At 36.8% G+C, this 17,714-nt stretch overlaps 1 protein-coding gene across 1 annotated transcript in view; it reads right to left on the bottom strand.

Annotated features, from left to right (window-relative positions):
- Window positions 1-16,779, bottom strand: part of PLEKHH2 (pleckstrin homology domain containing, family H (with MyTH4 domain) member 2) — a gene marked incomplete at its 5' end in the record, with an annotated part of 29,851 nt that extends 13,072 nt beyond the window's left edge. Inside the window, 13 exons of the mRNA XM_010080103.1 lie at window positions 1,721-1,833; window positions 1,964-2,072; window positions 2,882-3,061; window positions 6,009-6,089; window positions 7,120-7,278; window positions 7,741-7,827; window positions 8,096-8,206; window positions 9,293-9,429; window positions 11,466-11,610; window positions 12,209-12,303; window positions 12,780-12,855; window positions 13,885-14,855; window positions 16,597-16,779. Coding sequence (XP_010078405.1) covers window positions 1,721-1,833; window positions 1,964-2,072; window positions 2,882-3,061; window positions 6,009-6,089; window positions 7,120-7,278; window positions 7,741-7,827; window positions 8,096-8,206; window positions 9,293-9,429; window positions 11,466-11,610; window positions 12,209-12,303; window positions 12,780-12,855; window positions 13,885-14,855; window positions 16,597-16,779 — 2,447 coding nt within the window. The remainder of the gene's footprint in view (window positions 1-1,720; window positions 1,834-1,963; window positions 2,073-2,881; window positions 3,062-6,008; window positions 6,090-7,119; window positions 7,279-7,740; window positions 7,828-8,095; window positions 8,207-9,292; window positions 9,430-11,465; window positions 11,611-12,208; window positions 12,304-12,779; window positions 12,856-13,884; window positions 14,856-16,596) is intronic.
- Between the last annotated feature and the right edge of the window lie 935 nt (window positions 16,780-17,714).

The following is a 17,714-nucleotide window of genomic DNA, read 5'->3' as shown; positions in this document are numbered from 1 at the left end:
CTGTGTTAGAAGAAAGCTTGCATATCACTCATTGCATTTACTCTATATAATAGTTGATGAATTTTCAAGGTATGTAAGCAAAATACAAGAAATGGATGGAAGTCCAATCTATTTCTAGACTTTCTGAAAATATGTGGATGCACAAGACTAATTTTTACCACCAATGGAATAACTGAAACATGACCTGTTCTGCTTCTAAATCAATTCCCTACCTGACTTTTAAACTGATTTATACAAAGTTTCAGCAAAGTTCATACAAGTAATCTCTTATTTATTTATTTTAGGCAAGTGTCTGCGATTTGAGTTAGGTCTGAAAAGTATTTCAGAAAGTGGTTTCCAAATAAATGTACATTAATTTTTATCAGGGAAGTACAGTCCCTTTTCAATGTTCATGCTGCAGGATTGCAGAAAGTAAGATGGATGTACTTCTTTATAGTGCTGCAAACATTTCAGACAAACAAGCTGGAAAGTTTGCCTACAAGTGGCTGTGACTGAACATATGGTGCTTGTCTTTAATTCCTTTCTAGATTGGAACCATTACATCAAAATTCTCCAGACAGTAGATGCTTCAGGGAATTTGGTCTTTAGTCTTGTGTAAATTCTGTGGAGAAAGTTCATTTATCCAAGCACCATGCCTTCCAACTTGTAATTTATTTCACAATGTACAGAAAAAGGAACAACAAGATTTTATTTTGTCTCTGGAGCAGACTTTATAGCCTGGCTATTAGTTAATGTTCAGGAGTAGTTTTACCTAGGTGAGGGCAGGAGAGAGAAGAAAGAAGGTTAATGGCATTGCATTATACTCCCTCTCTTAGAGATCAACCACCTAGCTGGCCTTTAACTGGGAAAGATGTAAGGTTTTACTGGCATATAAAAATTTGCAAGAAACTATCTGCGGCACAGCAATTATGAACCATTATATGTCTCTTAATCATAAAGCCTTGTAACTGCTACCAGGAGATATGTGTATTTTTAAAGGTATATAAAAATCTTTAAAAGTGAATTCACAAAACTGTCATGAAATACTTTTAATAATTTTACTCTGTAATATTTTCTCTATTTATATTACTAGAATAGCTAATCAGTCTTTTAAGAATAGCTACTTCACATGAAGACAAGATTTTATTAAAAAGAGCAGTAGAATCTCTGCCTTCTATCTCCATTTAAAATAATCCATGACTTGCTTAAACTAGAAACACTGGCTTTGCTTTGTTTTTATTTAGATTTTTTAAAATGTCTTCTAGCTGATTTAAATATTTCTACAACAAAATTTTCACCTACCATTTGTTCCTCTTGAAATCTAACTGAAAAAATAGTATTTCAGATACAGTTCTTCAAATACAGAGATCCACTCTGTTAGGTTCTCTGGGGGTTATAAACTTAATTATAACATTATTATCACCCATAGTGGCTGTGGATTTTTCTACTAACTTGCACTTTATCAATAACCTCAGTAGAAAGGGCAAAAGTTGCAGCCTAAACTGGTTGCTCACAGCTACAAGTGATCTCTTTACATTGGAAGTGATACTCTTTGTCGAGATAATACGGGGACATTCTGCTACTCTCCATTAGTTACCTCCACTAAAGGTAATAGTAAACGTCTCTTTTTTCTTTTTTCCTTATCTGTTGAACATCTCTAATGAGACAACTAAAAGCCATTCTTTAGCTAAGAGTTAAATAGTAAGTCAGTTAATAAAAGAAGCATCTGCTATGGTTTTACCTTGAATAATTTAATTGCTTCAGTTTGCAAGGCTTCTGATGGCAATGTTGTAAGAGGGGAAGCAATTCCTTCTTTGCTGTGGCAAAGGGTAGGATGTCTCCAGATCTGAGAAGCTAAACAGATAAAATATGTAGGTTTTGCAATTAATTCAGTTCATAAGTGCATTCAGTAAATAAGTATTAGTTTTATTATTAGTTGAAACAAAAATAAGTATTGTTATTAGTTAAAACAAAACAAACTTACAGGTATCACCTTCCATATGTAATAATTTGCAGATAAGTTGTTCAAACTCAGATCCGACATTTACACTCGTAATTCCAGCTGCAACTGTCAGATGGTAAAGCCATGTGTCCTAAAGTAGAAAAACACACAGCAGCTCACTAATTCCATGTTGGAAGAAGCTGCTTCATCAAGATTTTGTGCTCACCTTGAAACACTGCCATACACTCCTGTTGAAGTCCAAAGGAATTTGCCTGTATTCGAATACACCTGTATTCATGGTGTCTGTTACAAATATTAAGCAAGGAAGATTGGACAGGGCTCTCTTCAGAAGTCTTTTACCCTCAGAAATCATGGCTAATTATCAGGGCATTCTTCCCTTCCTCTTCAGAAACCTAATGTAAGTGCCTTTTTATCACTGCCAGATCCTGCTAACCTGGGGATAAGGCCAGAAAGCAAAATGAGGTCTACAAGATTACTGGGAACAACGAAGCAATAATAATCAAATGGTTGTAACCATACCTCTCATTTCTTCTTCAATACAGCATTCTTCCCTACTGTTAGCCTTACCTGTGAAAATGGATAACAGTATCCCAATACCTCTCAGGAAGGTCTGCTACAGGTCTGCCTACAAGTTAGTGTAATGTGAGCAAAATTCTCCAATTACAGCATATTTGATATACTGCACCATCTCCTTATGTACGCCAGCCTGCTTATTTTAATCTGTTTTAAAAAGGATTACCTATGACAGCGTTAGTTCGCAGACACACTCTGTTTGATGTTAATGAAGCAGGACCTCCTCCTTGTTTATGATATCAAACTACAAGCCAGATGACTTGTAGGTCCCCCCTCCTCCTCTTTAAGAACTATTCATATCACAGCATCATACTCACAGATTCACAGATATGTTACTGAAAATCAATTAAAAAGTCCTTTTATTACCTTCTCATGTTTGGATCCTATAAGAAGATAAGTAGGTCCTTGATCTTTGGGGTGGATAACAACAGTGTAATGTGTTGATAATAAACTGCGACCACTAGCCTCATAATCTTCATCAGAATCACATGATCTATCAACTTCTTCAACCTTTGCCTCAAAAAGCTTGATTTGACCAAGAGGAAACTGAAAGTAAACACCGAAGTGGTGAGAGAGCAAATGTTTGCTTCAGTGCACAGTAATTTCATATTTCTTACTCTACAAATAGAAAGAAAAACATGAATGACTATCCATACCCCTCTATACTTATTCATTTTTAGTCCTGCCAAGGAATGTCAGATAAGCCAGCCATTGCAGACAGCAGCAGGAGAATGCTATGTGCCAAAGTCTGAAAGTGAGATTTTAAATAATTCTTTCCCAGGTCTGCTTCTGTATCTAGTTAACACAATGCATGTCTGTTAGGGTGAGAGAAGTAATTCTTCAATATTTACACATGGTTCCATGCAAAACTTCCCTGGGTCAAGGGAAGAATAAGCTAGAATAAGCTTGTCACTTCAAAGGACAGCATTGTAATGCTGACGTATCTATTTTGTTCATGCTATAAATTCAAAAGGTAAATTTTTTGTTTGGTAGACCTTCTCAGTTGGTTTCATTCGCCAGTCTGACAGATTACAGTACTCGAGTATTCAGTTGTATATGTAGTTATGATCAATTATCAGGAAATATTTTATATGAAAAGCCATTCAAAAGGAAATCTTCACAGATGTAAAATTATTTCATAGTCATTATCAACAGGAAGCCACGACAAACACAGATACATCATGCAATCTTCACAACTGGGTGAGAGGACTGACAGGATGACAGTCCTTACTGGCTATTTTATGCAAAGCTCCCTTCCTTCCCACAGCACCCCTGCTCTTTCTCTAGCTGTTCAGGATATTCAAAAGAGTGATATTTAATGGTGTAGTGAAGAAGCCTTGGCTACTGTTTCTGTGTTGTTTGTGATGTCTAGCAATGCTTAGTGATTCAGGAGAAGGATGTTTCTTTCACTTTGGAAAAACGCTAGTTGTGCACTAGAGTAACTAGCATCTTATTTGTGCCAAGTTCAAGTGTAAGCCTGAAATAAGTTGTCTTAAAATATCAATGCCAGGGAAAGGCTTCTAAATAATACTGTTTAAAAATTGAAAATATGATACTGGAGAGTAGCTTGCCAGTTTGACTCAGTCTAGGGTAGGCTTCCTGAGCAGTGATTGCATAAAGTGAGCAGTTAAAAATACAATAATTTTGAAGAAAACATCATGTAGTAGTGGCTCTTTATTCCAGTGCCCTCACTAGTAAGGATTAAAGATGTATGTGGTGACTTGTATTTTCTGTGGTCCTTCTGAAGCATCAACTTTTTGAACAAGGTAAGAATCTGAGAATCGACAGATGTTATTTCATATACAAATATTCAAGACTGATTTATTCACTAGGTTTCACTAAAACACAGCTGTCTTATTTTTTAATTTGTATTCCATTTTGAAAGGAGGCCACTTAAATGGTCTCCATTACTGTATTAACCACTGAAGATTGTGTAATTTGTTTCCGCAAAGACACATTTGGCTACAGCAAACGTGTTTTTAATTAGCAAATTGTTGAACATTAGAAATGAACTAGCTTTGGAAAACTTTTCGTACACATTCTGCTTACAAAAGCAAAATTCTTATTCCATTACAAACTAGCAAATTAGTTTCAATTTTGCTTTAAAAGGGCAGCAATACTTGTTCCAGATCTGAGGGAGATATTCACAAGGATCCAGCAAAGTTCTTAGATTCTTCTAAAGGGCATGCTAAACCCTGAAAAATCTTCAATGATAAAAATGTGTAAATTCAGATATTTTAAACATAGAGATTTCTTCATAAGAGAAAATGGAAGTTAATTTTAATATAAGATGAGCTAGAGATTAATACTCTAGTCATTTGATTTCCCAGCCCTTTATTACACTTTTTAAAAGAGTAATTAAAATAAAATGTTTTGATGGATGGTCACTGCTAACTTATTCATATAGTTCTAGAAAGAGGGTGTAGTTGGGTGTTTAAAAATGGCTAAAAAAGGCAGGGATAACAAAGGGAATAACTAGCTTTATACAAATACTAGGAATTACTGGGTCCAGTGTGATTATTTGGTTACATTAAAAGTAACAAATGAAATTTCTGTATTTTTTTTAACTGTTGGTTATAATGGCTCAATGGACTGTCACCTTTTTGTCAAGTGTCAGCAGTCTCTTTGGTAGAGCTAGGTAATAAGGTTATTAATCAAATATTCATAATGTCAGTGTTATTAACAAGAATTCTTTTTACAAAAGTTTACAAACACTTTTTCCTGACCCACCTCCATTAAAAAGATGTTTCTTGATGACAAAACAATATCTTGGGAGCAAAAGGACAGGTGACAAGTATGACTAGGAGGTGTCCTTTGTCCTGTCTCTGTAGGTAAATATGACTGGATATACTAGGACCAACAGTATTCAGAAGTGTGGGTGGAGAACTAAAGGTCAGGCCCAATGTGGAAGAGCCAGGTTTTGCTCTTTCTTAGCTCATTGTGTCCTAGAGGATATGGGATGTTGGGAGGTTAGCTTAAAGATGATTGGATTCCATTTCTTCCTCAAACAATATCTTCTCTAGGTTTCAGAAATAATTTTCTCTTCCCTTTCTCTTGCCAACCTCCATCTCCATTTCTGCCCATATCGTCAGCTGTAGACAGTGAGCTCCTCTTCCGTAATTCTGATGGGGAGTTGGAAAAGATCCAGAAGTAAATAACAGCCAAGTCTTTTCTGATGAGTCTCACACCCATCAGAAATGGATACCTGAACTGCCAGCAAATCAGTGTCCCCCTTTGGCTGGGGATAAGAAGATGCAGAATATGTATCACGTCCTGTAGGTGAAGGAGACCAAGGGGCATGCTCTGGAATACTGTCTATTAGATAGGAACCTTCCAAGCTGACCATCTGTGAAGTCTAAATGTTTAGTAATCAAGATAAAATGGGCATATACTACCCAGGACAACTGTATCTTAATAAAGCTGTAAATTATTGTTTAAGGTCTGCTTCAGTATGTTATCTTCCATTCACTGAGGAAACAAGTAAGGGACCTACCTTGTCTTCTTGATTACGGAAATAATACAGAATTTTTCCAACTAAGGTACACCAAACTCTTTTGGAATATCCATGTTTCACCTGAAATTACAGAACATTAGGAACAAGCACAGCCAGAGAAATACAGACTACATTTCACCATATCTGAACTTTGGTGATGTTGGGAATAAATGTCTTCGTTAAATTCCTTTCCACATTACTAGACAAAAAATTAAAACTGCATAACTCTATTAAGGGCATAAGAATTAAAGCATTAGATGCTTGTCTAAAGTCTAGTAAAGCCAGTGTGAGTTTTTCATTTGGCTTTGGATCAGGCCTAAATTAGTGGAAGCAAAGGAAACTGAAGAATTAAAAGAGAAAAATTCCTTTTATACAGTATTCTTACTATCTTGAGATAATCTGTCCCAGTGAGTAATATAGAAAAAGAGAGCACTCCACTAAGATAAGGTAGGTCAATTAGCTACTGAAACATATGCTGAACTGGGATACCACTGAAGTGCAAATAGAGGGCTCAACACAGGAACTAGTTAATTAAAAAGACAAAAAGAAAAACCAAATCAAATCAAACAAACAGAAGAAAAATACTGCCCAAAGTAGGTGAGTTGGTAGTCCTTCTGGATTGTTCACATTGTAAAGTACTGGGAAAGCAAATACCTGTCTGTTTTACTGGACACAGTACTGCAGTACTCTGCACGAGACCAGAGTAGAGGGGGAAAACCACCGCTCTTGACCTGTTGGTCACGCTACTTTTGGTGCAGCCCAGGACATGGTTGGCTTTCAGGGCTGCAAGCACACACTGCTGGCTCATGTTCAGCTTCTCATCTACCAGCACCCCCAAGTCCTTCTCTGGGCTGCTTTCAATCCATTCTCCACCCAGCCTGTATTTGTGCTTGGGATTGCCCCAACCCATGTGCAGGACCTTGCACTTGGCCTTGCTGAACTTCATGAGGTTTGCATGGGCTTGCCTCTCAAGCCTTTCAAGGCCCCTCTGGATGGCATCTGTTCCAGAGGGACCTTTACAGGTCCATTTTCATTTAGAGCCATTTTCATCTAGATATTATTCTTAAAAAATATGGCATAAAGCAGATTGGGGGAAGAAGAGTGTTCCTACCTTTGTAAGTAATCCTTTCATAGTTGGCTTGATTTCAGGCTGTATGAAAAGTGGGCTGGCAGCCTGAATTTTAAGAACATTCTGTAGTACTTTGATCCATTCTTCTAAGATGTTGGGAGAATCTGCAGTCAGGTAGTATGTTCGTTTTTCTGTGGTCAGCTATGTAGTAACAGAAGAATTTTGAGCTTTATGAACATATATTCGACTCCACAGTGTGGGGGTTGTAACTTATACTACCCAATGTAGTTTCACAACTTTGGGGGGAGTTTATTATCCCCAAAGTCCTTCCCATTAACAAAACATACTGTGGGCAGGCAGAGCAGACAGGCCCTTTCTAAGGCTTTATCTGAAAAGTTCCAGGACAGCAGAGCTGAGAAAACTCAAGTTATCTTCTTTCAGACAAACAACTCTCAACCCTAATGGGTGGCCCCAAGACTACTCTCTTTCTCATATATGACGATCTGACCTTTGTAGCAATACAAACAAGACTACTTGCAGGCCCTTCTATAGTTCATGTAACTGAAATGATTCTTTGGTTTCAAACAGGGACTGGAACAAGGGGTCAGTTTGCTGATGGAGGGAATAAATACCCACTGAACCACAGAGGAGAAAAGCAGGCACCTGAATTGTTTGTTTTCCATCACCCCTTTCAATGTGGCTGGATGCATTTAGCTCAATTTGACCTTGAGGTTTTCGAATGACGTCACTCTGTATAGAAAGAATGGAAAAAGAATATTTTAAATCTACTGACAAATAGCAAAAAATAATTATAGAACTCATTTAAACATTAATCTTGATAAATACTTCCTAGTTAGACATGGAGTACCTTGTGCACCTCTTGAGGAACTGAGTCATGAATCACTCTCTAACAGCTCAGACACCAGGAATGCATTTATTTTCCTTCTAGCAGCCCTAGACTCACTGTAAAACCAATCTAATATTAAATAGGAGATAAGTTAAAGTTACATGTACTTACTGGAGATTTGTAGTATAGTAATTCACCTCCTTTAAGCACGAACCACCGCCGTTTCCAGGTCTTTACTTTACCACCCATTTTTAACAGATATCCAGATTTTTCCAAAGGTTCCTGATTATTCAGAAGTTAAACAAAAAGTAGTTAGGTACACATGGATACCTATACCCCTCAGAGATATGTATAATACACATACACATAGACATTTTAATGATGTAAAAGCATGCTAAATAATAATTACAGTATTTGATGAGACTTTTAATCCAAGGACAAAGTTTTTACAAGCATCGATTAAGACAAATGCCATGCATGTGGGATAACTAATTAATATCCCTACTTACAGTTATAGTACATGAAGGAGAGTAAGGGATTTGCCCAGAACTATACAAAAGAATGAAGAATATAATGATTCCTGTTTTTACTTTCTAATTATTTCTATTAAACAGGGAACAAAATGAATACAATGTAAATACATTTTTTCCCAACTTCAGTGCCTAACTTACAGACCAGACATAGAGCACTGTAATTCAGAGCTCTGCACAGACATAGTTTTAGTGTGTACACCTGTAGAACAGAGTTCACAGTTTTACTCTGTGAAGAAAGCTTAAAATAAATTATCTTCATCACCAGGCAGTCAATCCACTTTTATGTCAAGACACTAACTACTAACACAGGCCATTAAAAACCAGACAAGTACCCAGTAATGGTTTGGTTTCTTTGACCTGTCCTCGCGTGTCACTCTACTTATGATTTCTCTAATGCCTGAAGTTGTGTTCCCTGAATGATGAAGCTATAAAAACATATTACTGCACATACATTTCTACTGATGCCTCCAGCTCCTTCAGTAGAATGTACTTCTATTTCCCTGAATATTCAAATAAGCTGATTTTAGTGTTTCATATGCAATCTGATACTAGATCTGGTTCCAAGAAAGAAAATCTTAAGTGCTTTGAATTGTCTTCTGGAGCTGTCTGCCTATTTCCATTCATTATATAGAAGGCTCAGAATTATCCTCCACTTTCCTTCTATCATTATAGTCTTATATGGTTAACTTACTGTTGGTGTATTTTGCCATTTGTACTCATAAGGCAGTCTGTGAGTCAGCAAGACTAAATACAGAGATTTGGTAGCAGTCTTTGAGCGTAAATTAACACACAGCACCCCAGGTACACTTCTTCTTCACAGAAGTTGAGTACTCACATTTTTTCCATTATCACTAGATGAGGAAGAGGTCTTAGGAAGTTTCTGCTCTGGCTCTGAATAGTCTGTATCTACTGAATATGCATCTGGAGGAATAGCATAGTCACTTTCTGAGGTCACAGAAGACAGAGACACCCCTGAGTTAAAAGAAGTGAGATGTTTCTTTATATTTTTTCATTACATTAGAAATAAATGAGATCAGAATATCCATGCAGAAAGAATATCTGAGTAGGATCTGCAGGCAAACACAAGTATCAACATAAATGCATCAGGAACCAAGCATTTATTTAAATATCAGCATATCAAACTATTAGCATGGTGCTAATACCCAAATCCCATTTTCTTCGTAATTAAACAGAGTTTAAATCACTTGTGAATGAAACAACAAATAAACGTGTTCTATATCACCTTCTGTTATATTACAATACCTTTTTTAAGGAGAGAGTTAGTGCCATGCATCATACTCATTCTCTAGAAAATGAATACAGGATCTTTAAACTAAGCAACTTTCCCCTTCCCCTTTCTATCATTCACTCTGGTATCTGGATTTCTCATGCAAGTGCTTGTGTACTAAGAAGCTGTGCTGAAGATCTGCCATATGTTGAAGTTGTAGGTGACTTAATTTTGCAATTAGTGTGAATTTTTATACTGAGGTTTTCTGAAAATCTGAATTCCAAATTTCAGATTTTTTTTAAAGTTTATTAGCTTTAATCCTGAAAAAAATGCACCCTGTTTTCAATTCTAGTGAACAGCAATAAAAATTCAAACTCCTCCCTTATTCATCATAGAAATGATTATTTTCAAATGTGTGAGCATGTCCTTCTGTAAAGTTTTACTTTCTGACTACTGTTCTACTCTGAAAGGTTACTCTCCAAGATTGAAATGAATATGCGTTGTTTCCTTTGTCTCATTAATTTCCAAACTAATTTGCCAATTTTATTTAAAAAAACAAAAACAAAAACAAAAAAACAAACAAAACCTTTAGTCCCCATCCGGGCTTTCAGAGTGAGTTCATCTCTTCTCTTCTCATGTAGGATCTTTAACAAAAAATACGCAGCAAGCTAATTATGTGCTTTGTGGAATTTGTGACTGCCTAGATTTTTAAACAATGTGATCTCAACAAAGATACGTACATATGTGTTTTGTGGTTAAGAATGGTTTCCATGCATGAAACAATGCAAGGAGTATTTTCTGAGAAGAAAGCATGAACAAGGAGCATGGTTCCATTTTACAGACACGGATATAAATTGTGGGTGAAACCAGCTATTAAATTAGCTAATTTACTTTTCCTGTTGTGCAAGCATGTAAGATGAGACGTGTCTGCATCCACAGCACTGGCTTTTGCTCAGCAAGATGGAGCTGCTGGGAAGTGGGAACTACGAGTCCTTTTCACACTGATGTAGCAAAACTCTAACTACATCACTGGAAACAGGACTTGAGGCTCTGCGTGGCGGGCACTGAAAAACTCCTAGGGGACCAGTGCCTGTGTCTGCCTGCTCAAGCGTGACTGAGTGGAGCTCCAGCTAACTGGGATCTTAACATGTTAATAGGAACAACTGAATAATGTTATGTTGCATTTCTAAAGCAATGTATAATGAAGGATCTTAACACTTGGCTTCACTAGGATCTTAGATCTTGGTCTCCCTTGTCTCCCCATGTAGAAATTAAAGCAGTTCTTTACTGCACGAGATGACACAAATACTCTGTTGAGGGAACTTTTCCACCTGCTTTCTGATTGCTTTAAACTGTTACTTTATTTTAAAAGCTTGAATATATTCAGGGTTTTTTTCTGATGGCAATTACTTTTTCCTAGGCCATTTTTACCTATGTACAGTAAAAGGTCATAGGAAGTCCTTGGCATGACAGAGCATCGATGAAATGGAGCTTCTTGCTTTAAATGTACAAGTCACTTTTCCCTCATGACAACAGCCAGCTACTAGATTAATGCCTTACCAAGCCATCTATAATACCAGAAATGAAAAGCCATGTGTAACAGTCCTTTCTCCTGCTTGAATAAGAGATCTAGGCTTTGATAGCTGAGGTAAAATTTAACGTGTCCTGAGATTTAAGATGGCCATGCTGTTTAAGGAAGAAGTCAATTTCTAAGAATATCATGTAAACTGCCTAGTTTTCCAAACTTCCAGAAGTTACTAATTCTTACAGTTTGGCCTACCTCGTTTCATAGCCCGAGGACTACCCAGACCACTTTTGCTTCGAGAATCAGACTCAGAAGTCCTTGAGCTGGACCGAGAGCTGTCTTCTTCCTCAGATCCTGACGACTCATCTAGAAATGGGCTGTTGCTTATTTGAGTTGCTTTCTGCAGAAATTAACAAAACATTCTTTGATACCTTGCATAAAGGGTATCAGTCATTTCCTTCATACCGTAGCAGAACTCTGCTGGCTTCTTAACATTCAAAGCTGTTCTTACTTGGGTTGTGAGTTTTGGTACACAAATATCAACATAAAACTGAATTTCCTCTGCACACTGTATCCTCAACCACCCCCACACTTCAGAACAGAAACCTGAGGTAGCTCAAGGCATGGGTCTTTCCAAATCACAAAAGGCTGCCAGAAAACAAACAATGCTGTGATTAGTTACTGCTGGCTATTTGACTAAAACCAGCTTTGGCAATGAAACAAAGACATTTCTACACATACACACACTTTTAATTATGGCACTGAACACCATGTGGCTCTATTTAATAATTAACAAGTCTTTGCAAAAAATCAGCAGGACCTAAGAAGAACTGATCTGGGCTGGTAACATTTTATAAGCATTTTATAACCCCTATTACCTCTGGGGTTCTATGATCTCTAAACGTCATCTTATGACGTATTTGGCATGGTAGCATCAAGTGTGAAAGAGCAAGTTCCCAATGGTATTTAAAAATTTCCTTTAATAGTAATACAGTTACCCCTTTCAAAGTGGTGTAGACAGGAGTGGTCATGTTCTTATATATCAGAGATGTATATAAGCCAGATGTGGAGTACGAAGTTAGTGAAACAGCACCTAAAAAAGCAACATATTGTATAAATAGCCTTCCTAATTTACTCCTCAATTAACCAAATTCAAATGTAATTTTTTGCTTTGTTTAACTGCTCTAAAAAGCAAACTAACTCTTGAACTGTTTTGGATGTGAGATTTATAGCTTTTTAAAATTTCAGTGGTTTTAAGGAGTATAAATAAATTGTAATCACGACCACTAGCCCTTTTTAAATCGGAAGTATAATCTCTTACCTTGGTACCTGGTAAAGAATCTTCAAAATGAATTGCAAAGGAAACGAGTGAACAAAGTACAAATTCAGCACAAAGTCAAGAGGCAAGGTAATAGAAGTCAATGGAAAGACTACCAATAATCTTCTAGGTTTTAAATAGGAGATAATGGAATATTCATAAAAATATCTTAAAGGAATATGGGACATTTGGTCCCTGCTTACAAATCACTGTAAGAATTTTTATTGATGAGAGACATCTAAACCACTTACTTTTGTTAAGAGATTCCATGGTGAAGGCTTCAGACATCCTTAAACCAGATTTGGCTACGGCATAAATTCTGCTTTCCTATACAAGCAGAATGGATTGATGGTAAAAAATTAAAACACAACAATTACTTTCCTTCTCTTTAGCCTCCCCATAGCCTCCTAGTCTTTGCGTTCGTGCAGCAATGTGATAAAATGGTTGATAAAATGGCATCATCAGTAGCAGCTCAAAAATGCATCTTGCTTTATATGCCATACCCCTCATATCTATAGTCTGCTTCAACCTTTTTTTCACACAATGCCTGCCCTGTAGGTAACTTTTAAAAATACTATCAGCAGGGACCAAAGAAGCTATAGTGAGAATATTTTTTAATGGAAGATTCTATGTCAAGAACAGAGAAATGCCATTAGGAGGCAACTTTTCAGCCATTTTGTGTTAAAAGGACACAATAAGAAAATCTATAATGAAAAAAGATGCACTAAAATATATAAGTAGAGAAGCTGTTTCATTAATGCATTATTCATCTCTGAATCATTAATAAATCTCTGACTGTGGAACTGCAGAATCAGTGAGTCTTGACACAGTTAATTTTGGATTTTGCGTAAGACATACTAATATCTATTTTAATTCCCTGATTGAGGGCTTCAAAATTTTACTTGGAAGTGTGATCAATAACTTCTGTAATCTGTAGTTGTCTTCTGTCAACTTAAATTGTCTAGAGCGTGAGTGGTACAATGGTTATAGCAAAGGCATTGACGCCAGCACTGTTAGGCTCTCTTAGTGTTAAGATAAATAAATAAATGCAGTCCCAAGCATTGCCTCCTTTGATATACTCAAAAGGACATATATAACTTAGATGTGACATGAAAAAAATTTGGTTTTATCTACAAAAATAGTGACTATGTTTTTCAATGGCAGAAATACCGTGCTTCAAATCAAACTTGCTTCGAGTTAGTTCTCGAATTAATCTCGAATCCTTTTAGTTCCAATTAAGGTAATGCCCTGTCTTGTCATCAAACAGAATAATAAAGGTAGAGGCAATAAAAATCATAGAAGAGAGGCATGAAAATGAGTTAATTTCACCAGCAGGAAAAATATAATTACACTTACCCAGGAAGGAAATCGATGTAATGGAGGGGTTGGAGGTTTGTTACTAGCACCCTTTTTTGTCGTATCACAAGGTTCCTGGGCTTCAGCATTTTGTGCTTCAGTGCAGTCATATGTAAACACTCCTTCATCACAGCCAATCTCCATTTTCTCTAAAATATCAGTATCTTCTCCATCCACCAGATCAATGTCTGTTTCCTGAGGTCTCCATGGACGTATCATGCTTATGGCATTTCTATTTCTACCAAACATTCTGTCAGAACTCAGCTGGGGCTGGCTCAGGTGTTTCTTTGCTAATGCTGAATTTATACTAAACACATTAGGAGTCCGTGACTTTGGAGGCAGCAAATTTGAAGGAGAATCTGATGGCACTATGCATTGAGAACCTGGGTGTTTGGGTGTCAGAGCAGGGGTTAAAATTGGACTTGGGGTATTTGCCTCACTGGATGAGGATGAATAATCTAGCCTCTGAGACTGAAATTTCTTATTCAGTTCATCTGAAGAACTATCTTGGTCTTTCTTTTTACTTGTGAAGTCAGAGTTGCACTTTCCACCTGCATTGTTCTGGCCTTTTCTTTGGGACCCTTGCTGCCAGGAGTATAACTTCGTATGCTGAGTCCTCTGAACACCAAAACTCTCTTCTTCAAAAAGAGAACTACTGTCATCAGATGCTGTCAAATACATTTCACTGCCCACTCTACTGTACCTTGCATTCTCTTCAGATGTGTGGCTTGAGAGCGTGGATGCACACCTAGATTTCAGTCCTTTATCATCTCCTCCATCCTCGTCTGAGCTCCAGTCGCTCCCAGTAGTGCAGGAGTTCTTTGACATGTCGCTGTCTATGTCTTTGGATGAACAGCTTGTTCTCACATTTTTGTTCTGCTCTAAGCCAGAGGAACTTTGTTGCAATGACTTCTGACCTTTATTGGCCTCATGTGCAGGACCAGCAAAGGTAGTTTCCAGGATATCCTTCTCTAGAGGAGAAATACAATGAACATGAGAAAATTACTTTGGCAAACTTGACTGCTAAAGGATTTTGTCATAATGTCTGCAAATAGTAAGTAGGTAATAATTTCAAATGTGTAAGCATGTTTAAATTTTTCAATATTGTAAACAATAAACCTTAAGAAAAATATTATAAATTTTTGAATGCAACTGAAGTTGCAGTGATGTTTGCCAAAAAACTGTAACAGATATTACTCAAAGTTCTAGCCAAACTAAAAATGGCAATAAATGTGAAGATGAGCAGAGTGGAGACATATTTTAAAGCAAGACCACATATGTATGAAAGCAAACAAACAAAAACCCAAAAAACCCCCAGGCTTAAGAGGGCATATAAATTTAGCTGCTTTATTAAATCTAAGGAAAATTAAAGTTTAGTAAAAGATTTGTCAGAAAAGATTTACATTAACAAATCAAGTATTTGGAGCATTTCTACAGTGTTTATACACAGAAATTTCTTCTGCAAGTACTCCCAGTGGTGAATGCTTAAGATACACATGAGAGGCTCATGAAAAATGCTAAGGGAAAGACGCTGTGTTAAAAATAGCTTTGCTTCTGCTGTTCACTTTTACCTGGTTTTGCAAGAGAGAGCTATAGCTTGCAGCAGCATGTCACTGGGGCCTATGTGCTCCCCCGAGTTAAAACAGACGCAAGAACTAAGGCTTTTCTACACAGACACTTGAGAAAGTTAATGTTAAATAGATGTATGAAATTAAAGTGGATTGGATAAGCCAGAGATGTTAATTTAGTCCACATTAAAGTAATGGAGTCACAAAAGTTGATGTTTCCATCTAGGCAAGCCTAAGGTTTATTTCTTATCCTTTCCCTTTAAAAAAAGATTCTTACTTCAATTCCCTCATCTATTAAATTGGAATAATAATACATACACACCTTTATAATGAACTTGGTGTCATACAAATATGCAAGATATTAATAGAATCTATTTCAGTTTCTGATTTTCTACAGACCTGGACTTTTGGGTACCATGATTAACTGTGGAGAAAATGCTGAGGTCATAAATAGTACTGTGGGACTCCAACAAAGGACCAGAGCAAGTGTCTTCTTCCTGAGCTTTTCATTGCTTAAGGGAAGTAGCAAAATGCAATGGACCTGCTTACCCTTATAACAGCATAACTACATGCCAATTTGATGGCATTACCAGACTCCAGGGCTTGTTGGGGAAATTGTATGAACTGATCAGAGAGCTTTCTCCTTCTTTGGATTGGAAACAATGGTGCAAAAAGATGCCTATTTTTTCTGACCTTGATCATACTAATGAAAGATTACCGAGTTGATCTTGTTGAGTTAGGGCATAAAACTAACACTGGGACTCCAGTGATAGTATAGACAAAATATACAGAAACTGGACTTAGGCGAGCCTCTCTACACAGACACAAAACCATAACAGCCCTTCCTGGGGCACCGGCAGCCTTAAACTCCTTACGCTACTGTGGAGCAACCCTGGGCCACAACAAATTCTTTCCTTTGCAGCCAAAGCACCCGTCAGCCACTGCATGCTGCCAATGTATTAGTGGTATTGTGGAGACTCTAGTGCTCAACAGGATTTCTTCCTAGTAATAGAGACTAGCATTAAAGAGGGAGAGAGTACTGCTATGTACTTTGAAAACAGCTGGTTTGGATACATTGACATAGTTGTCAATTTTACTTTTCCACCTGTGTCAGGTTAAAATGGCAATATTGGTGACTAAGTACCTAGAATGTTTTTGCCTTCAGCGTAGTCTGACTCTTTAGATGAAGACTTGCTTATTTCTTCAAACTTAGGAGACGGTTGAGGACTTCTTGCTCTATTTGAAAAGCATCCAAAAGTCAAACTGCTTAGGCGCTGACACTCTCCAGGTTTTTGTGTTGAAGTAACAGATTTCTTGCCTGTGGCTTCTGAAGAATAGTAATTCAGAAATCTTGTGTTAATGGGATACCGAGAGATAGGCTACTGCTCTCTTTACTCTGCAGTGTAAAGTTTTTTTTTTTTTTAAGATAACTAAAATTTAGTAAAAAGATAATAAACATTTTATTATAGAAATAAAAATCTACCTGATACCTCCCCATATCAAAAGAAACCCAGAGATACATTTCTAGTTCTTAAAGATGGATTTTTTAAGTATAGAAAGAAAAAAAAATCTCTTTTTAACAATTTCACAGCAGTAAGATATCAAACATGCACTTAACACAGAATGAAAACCTAGTGGAAATACCAGATTTTAATCTGCTGTGAATGAAATTAAACCTATGGACTGGTGTAGGATATATAATATGGGAAAGACTGTAGAACAATAGTATTAAAATACATGGTGGCCTTCCCTTTAGATAAAAATATTAAGAGAATCTATAATAGGTGCTACAGGAAATATGAAAGAGGAAGTTACCAGGTTTAGAAAGGTATATATGGAGGACTTCAAGAGAAGGTGAAAGCATAAAATGATTAACTGCCTCGAGAATAATCTATCCTTAGGGACAGCTATTCTGCCAGAAACTGATATGAAACAATGCTGTCTGTCCCTGTTTATAAACAGTTCTGTAGCAGATCCAGGAACAGAAGGCCCTTATCCAAACCTGTAGACTGTGTAAAACAGTACCACATGATCATAATTTATAGCCTGTTACCAGCCTGGACACAGCAAATAGTAAAAAATTTCTTAATATTTTTGAGCGTATCAGTAAATGTGCATTGAAAATCAGTTGTCAAATTCTTAGTTTCTCAAAAGGCCTTTGAATAGATCTCTCAGAAGAGGATGAGTAAGGCTGTTAAATGCTGAAGTATATAGAATTGCTACTGATCAAAAAATAGCAAAGGAACAAAACAATCCAGCTTC

This window comes from Pterocles gutturalis, unplaced genomic scaffold (assembly GCF_000699245.1).
Source record: "Pterocles gutturalis isolate BGI_N339 unplaced genomic scaffold, ASM69924v1 scaffold53864, whole genome shotgun sequence".
NCBI lineage: Eukaryota > Metazoa > Chordata > Aves > Pterocliformes > Pteroclidae > Pterocles > Pterocles gutturalis.
The sequence above is the reverse complement of the archived record's forward strand: the minus strand, read 5'-3'. Positions and strand labels throughout refer to the sequence as shown.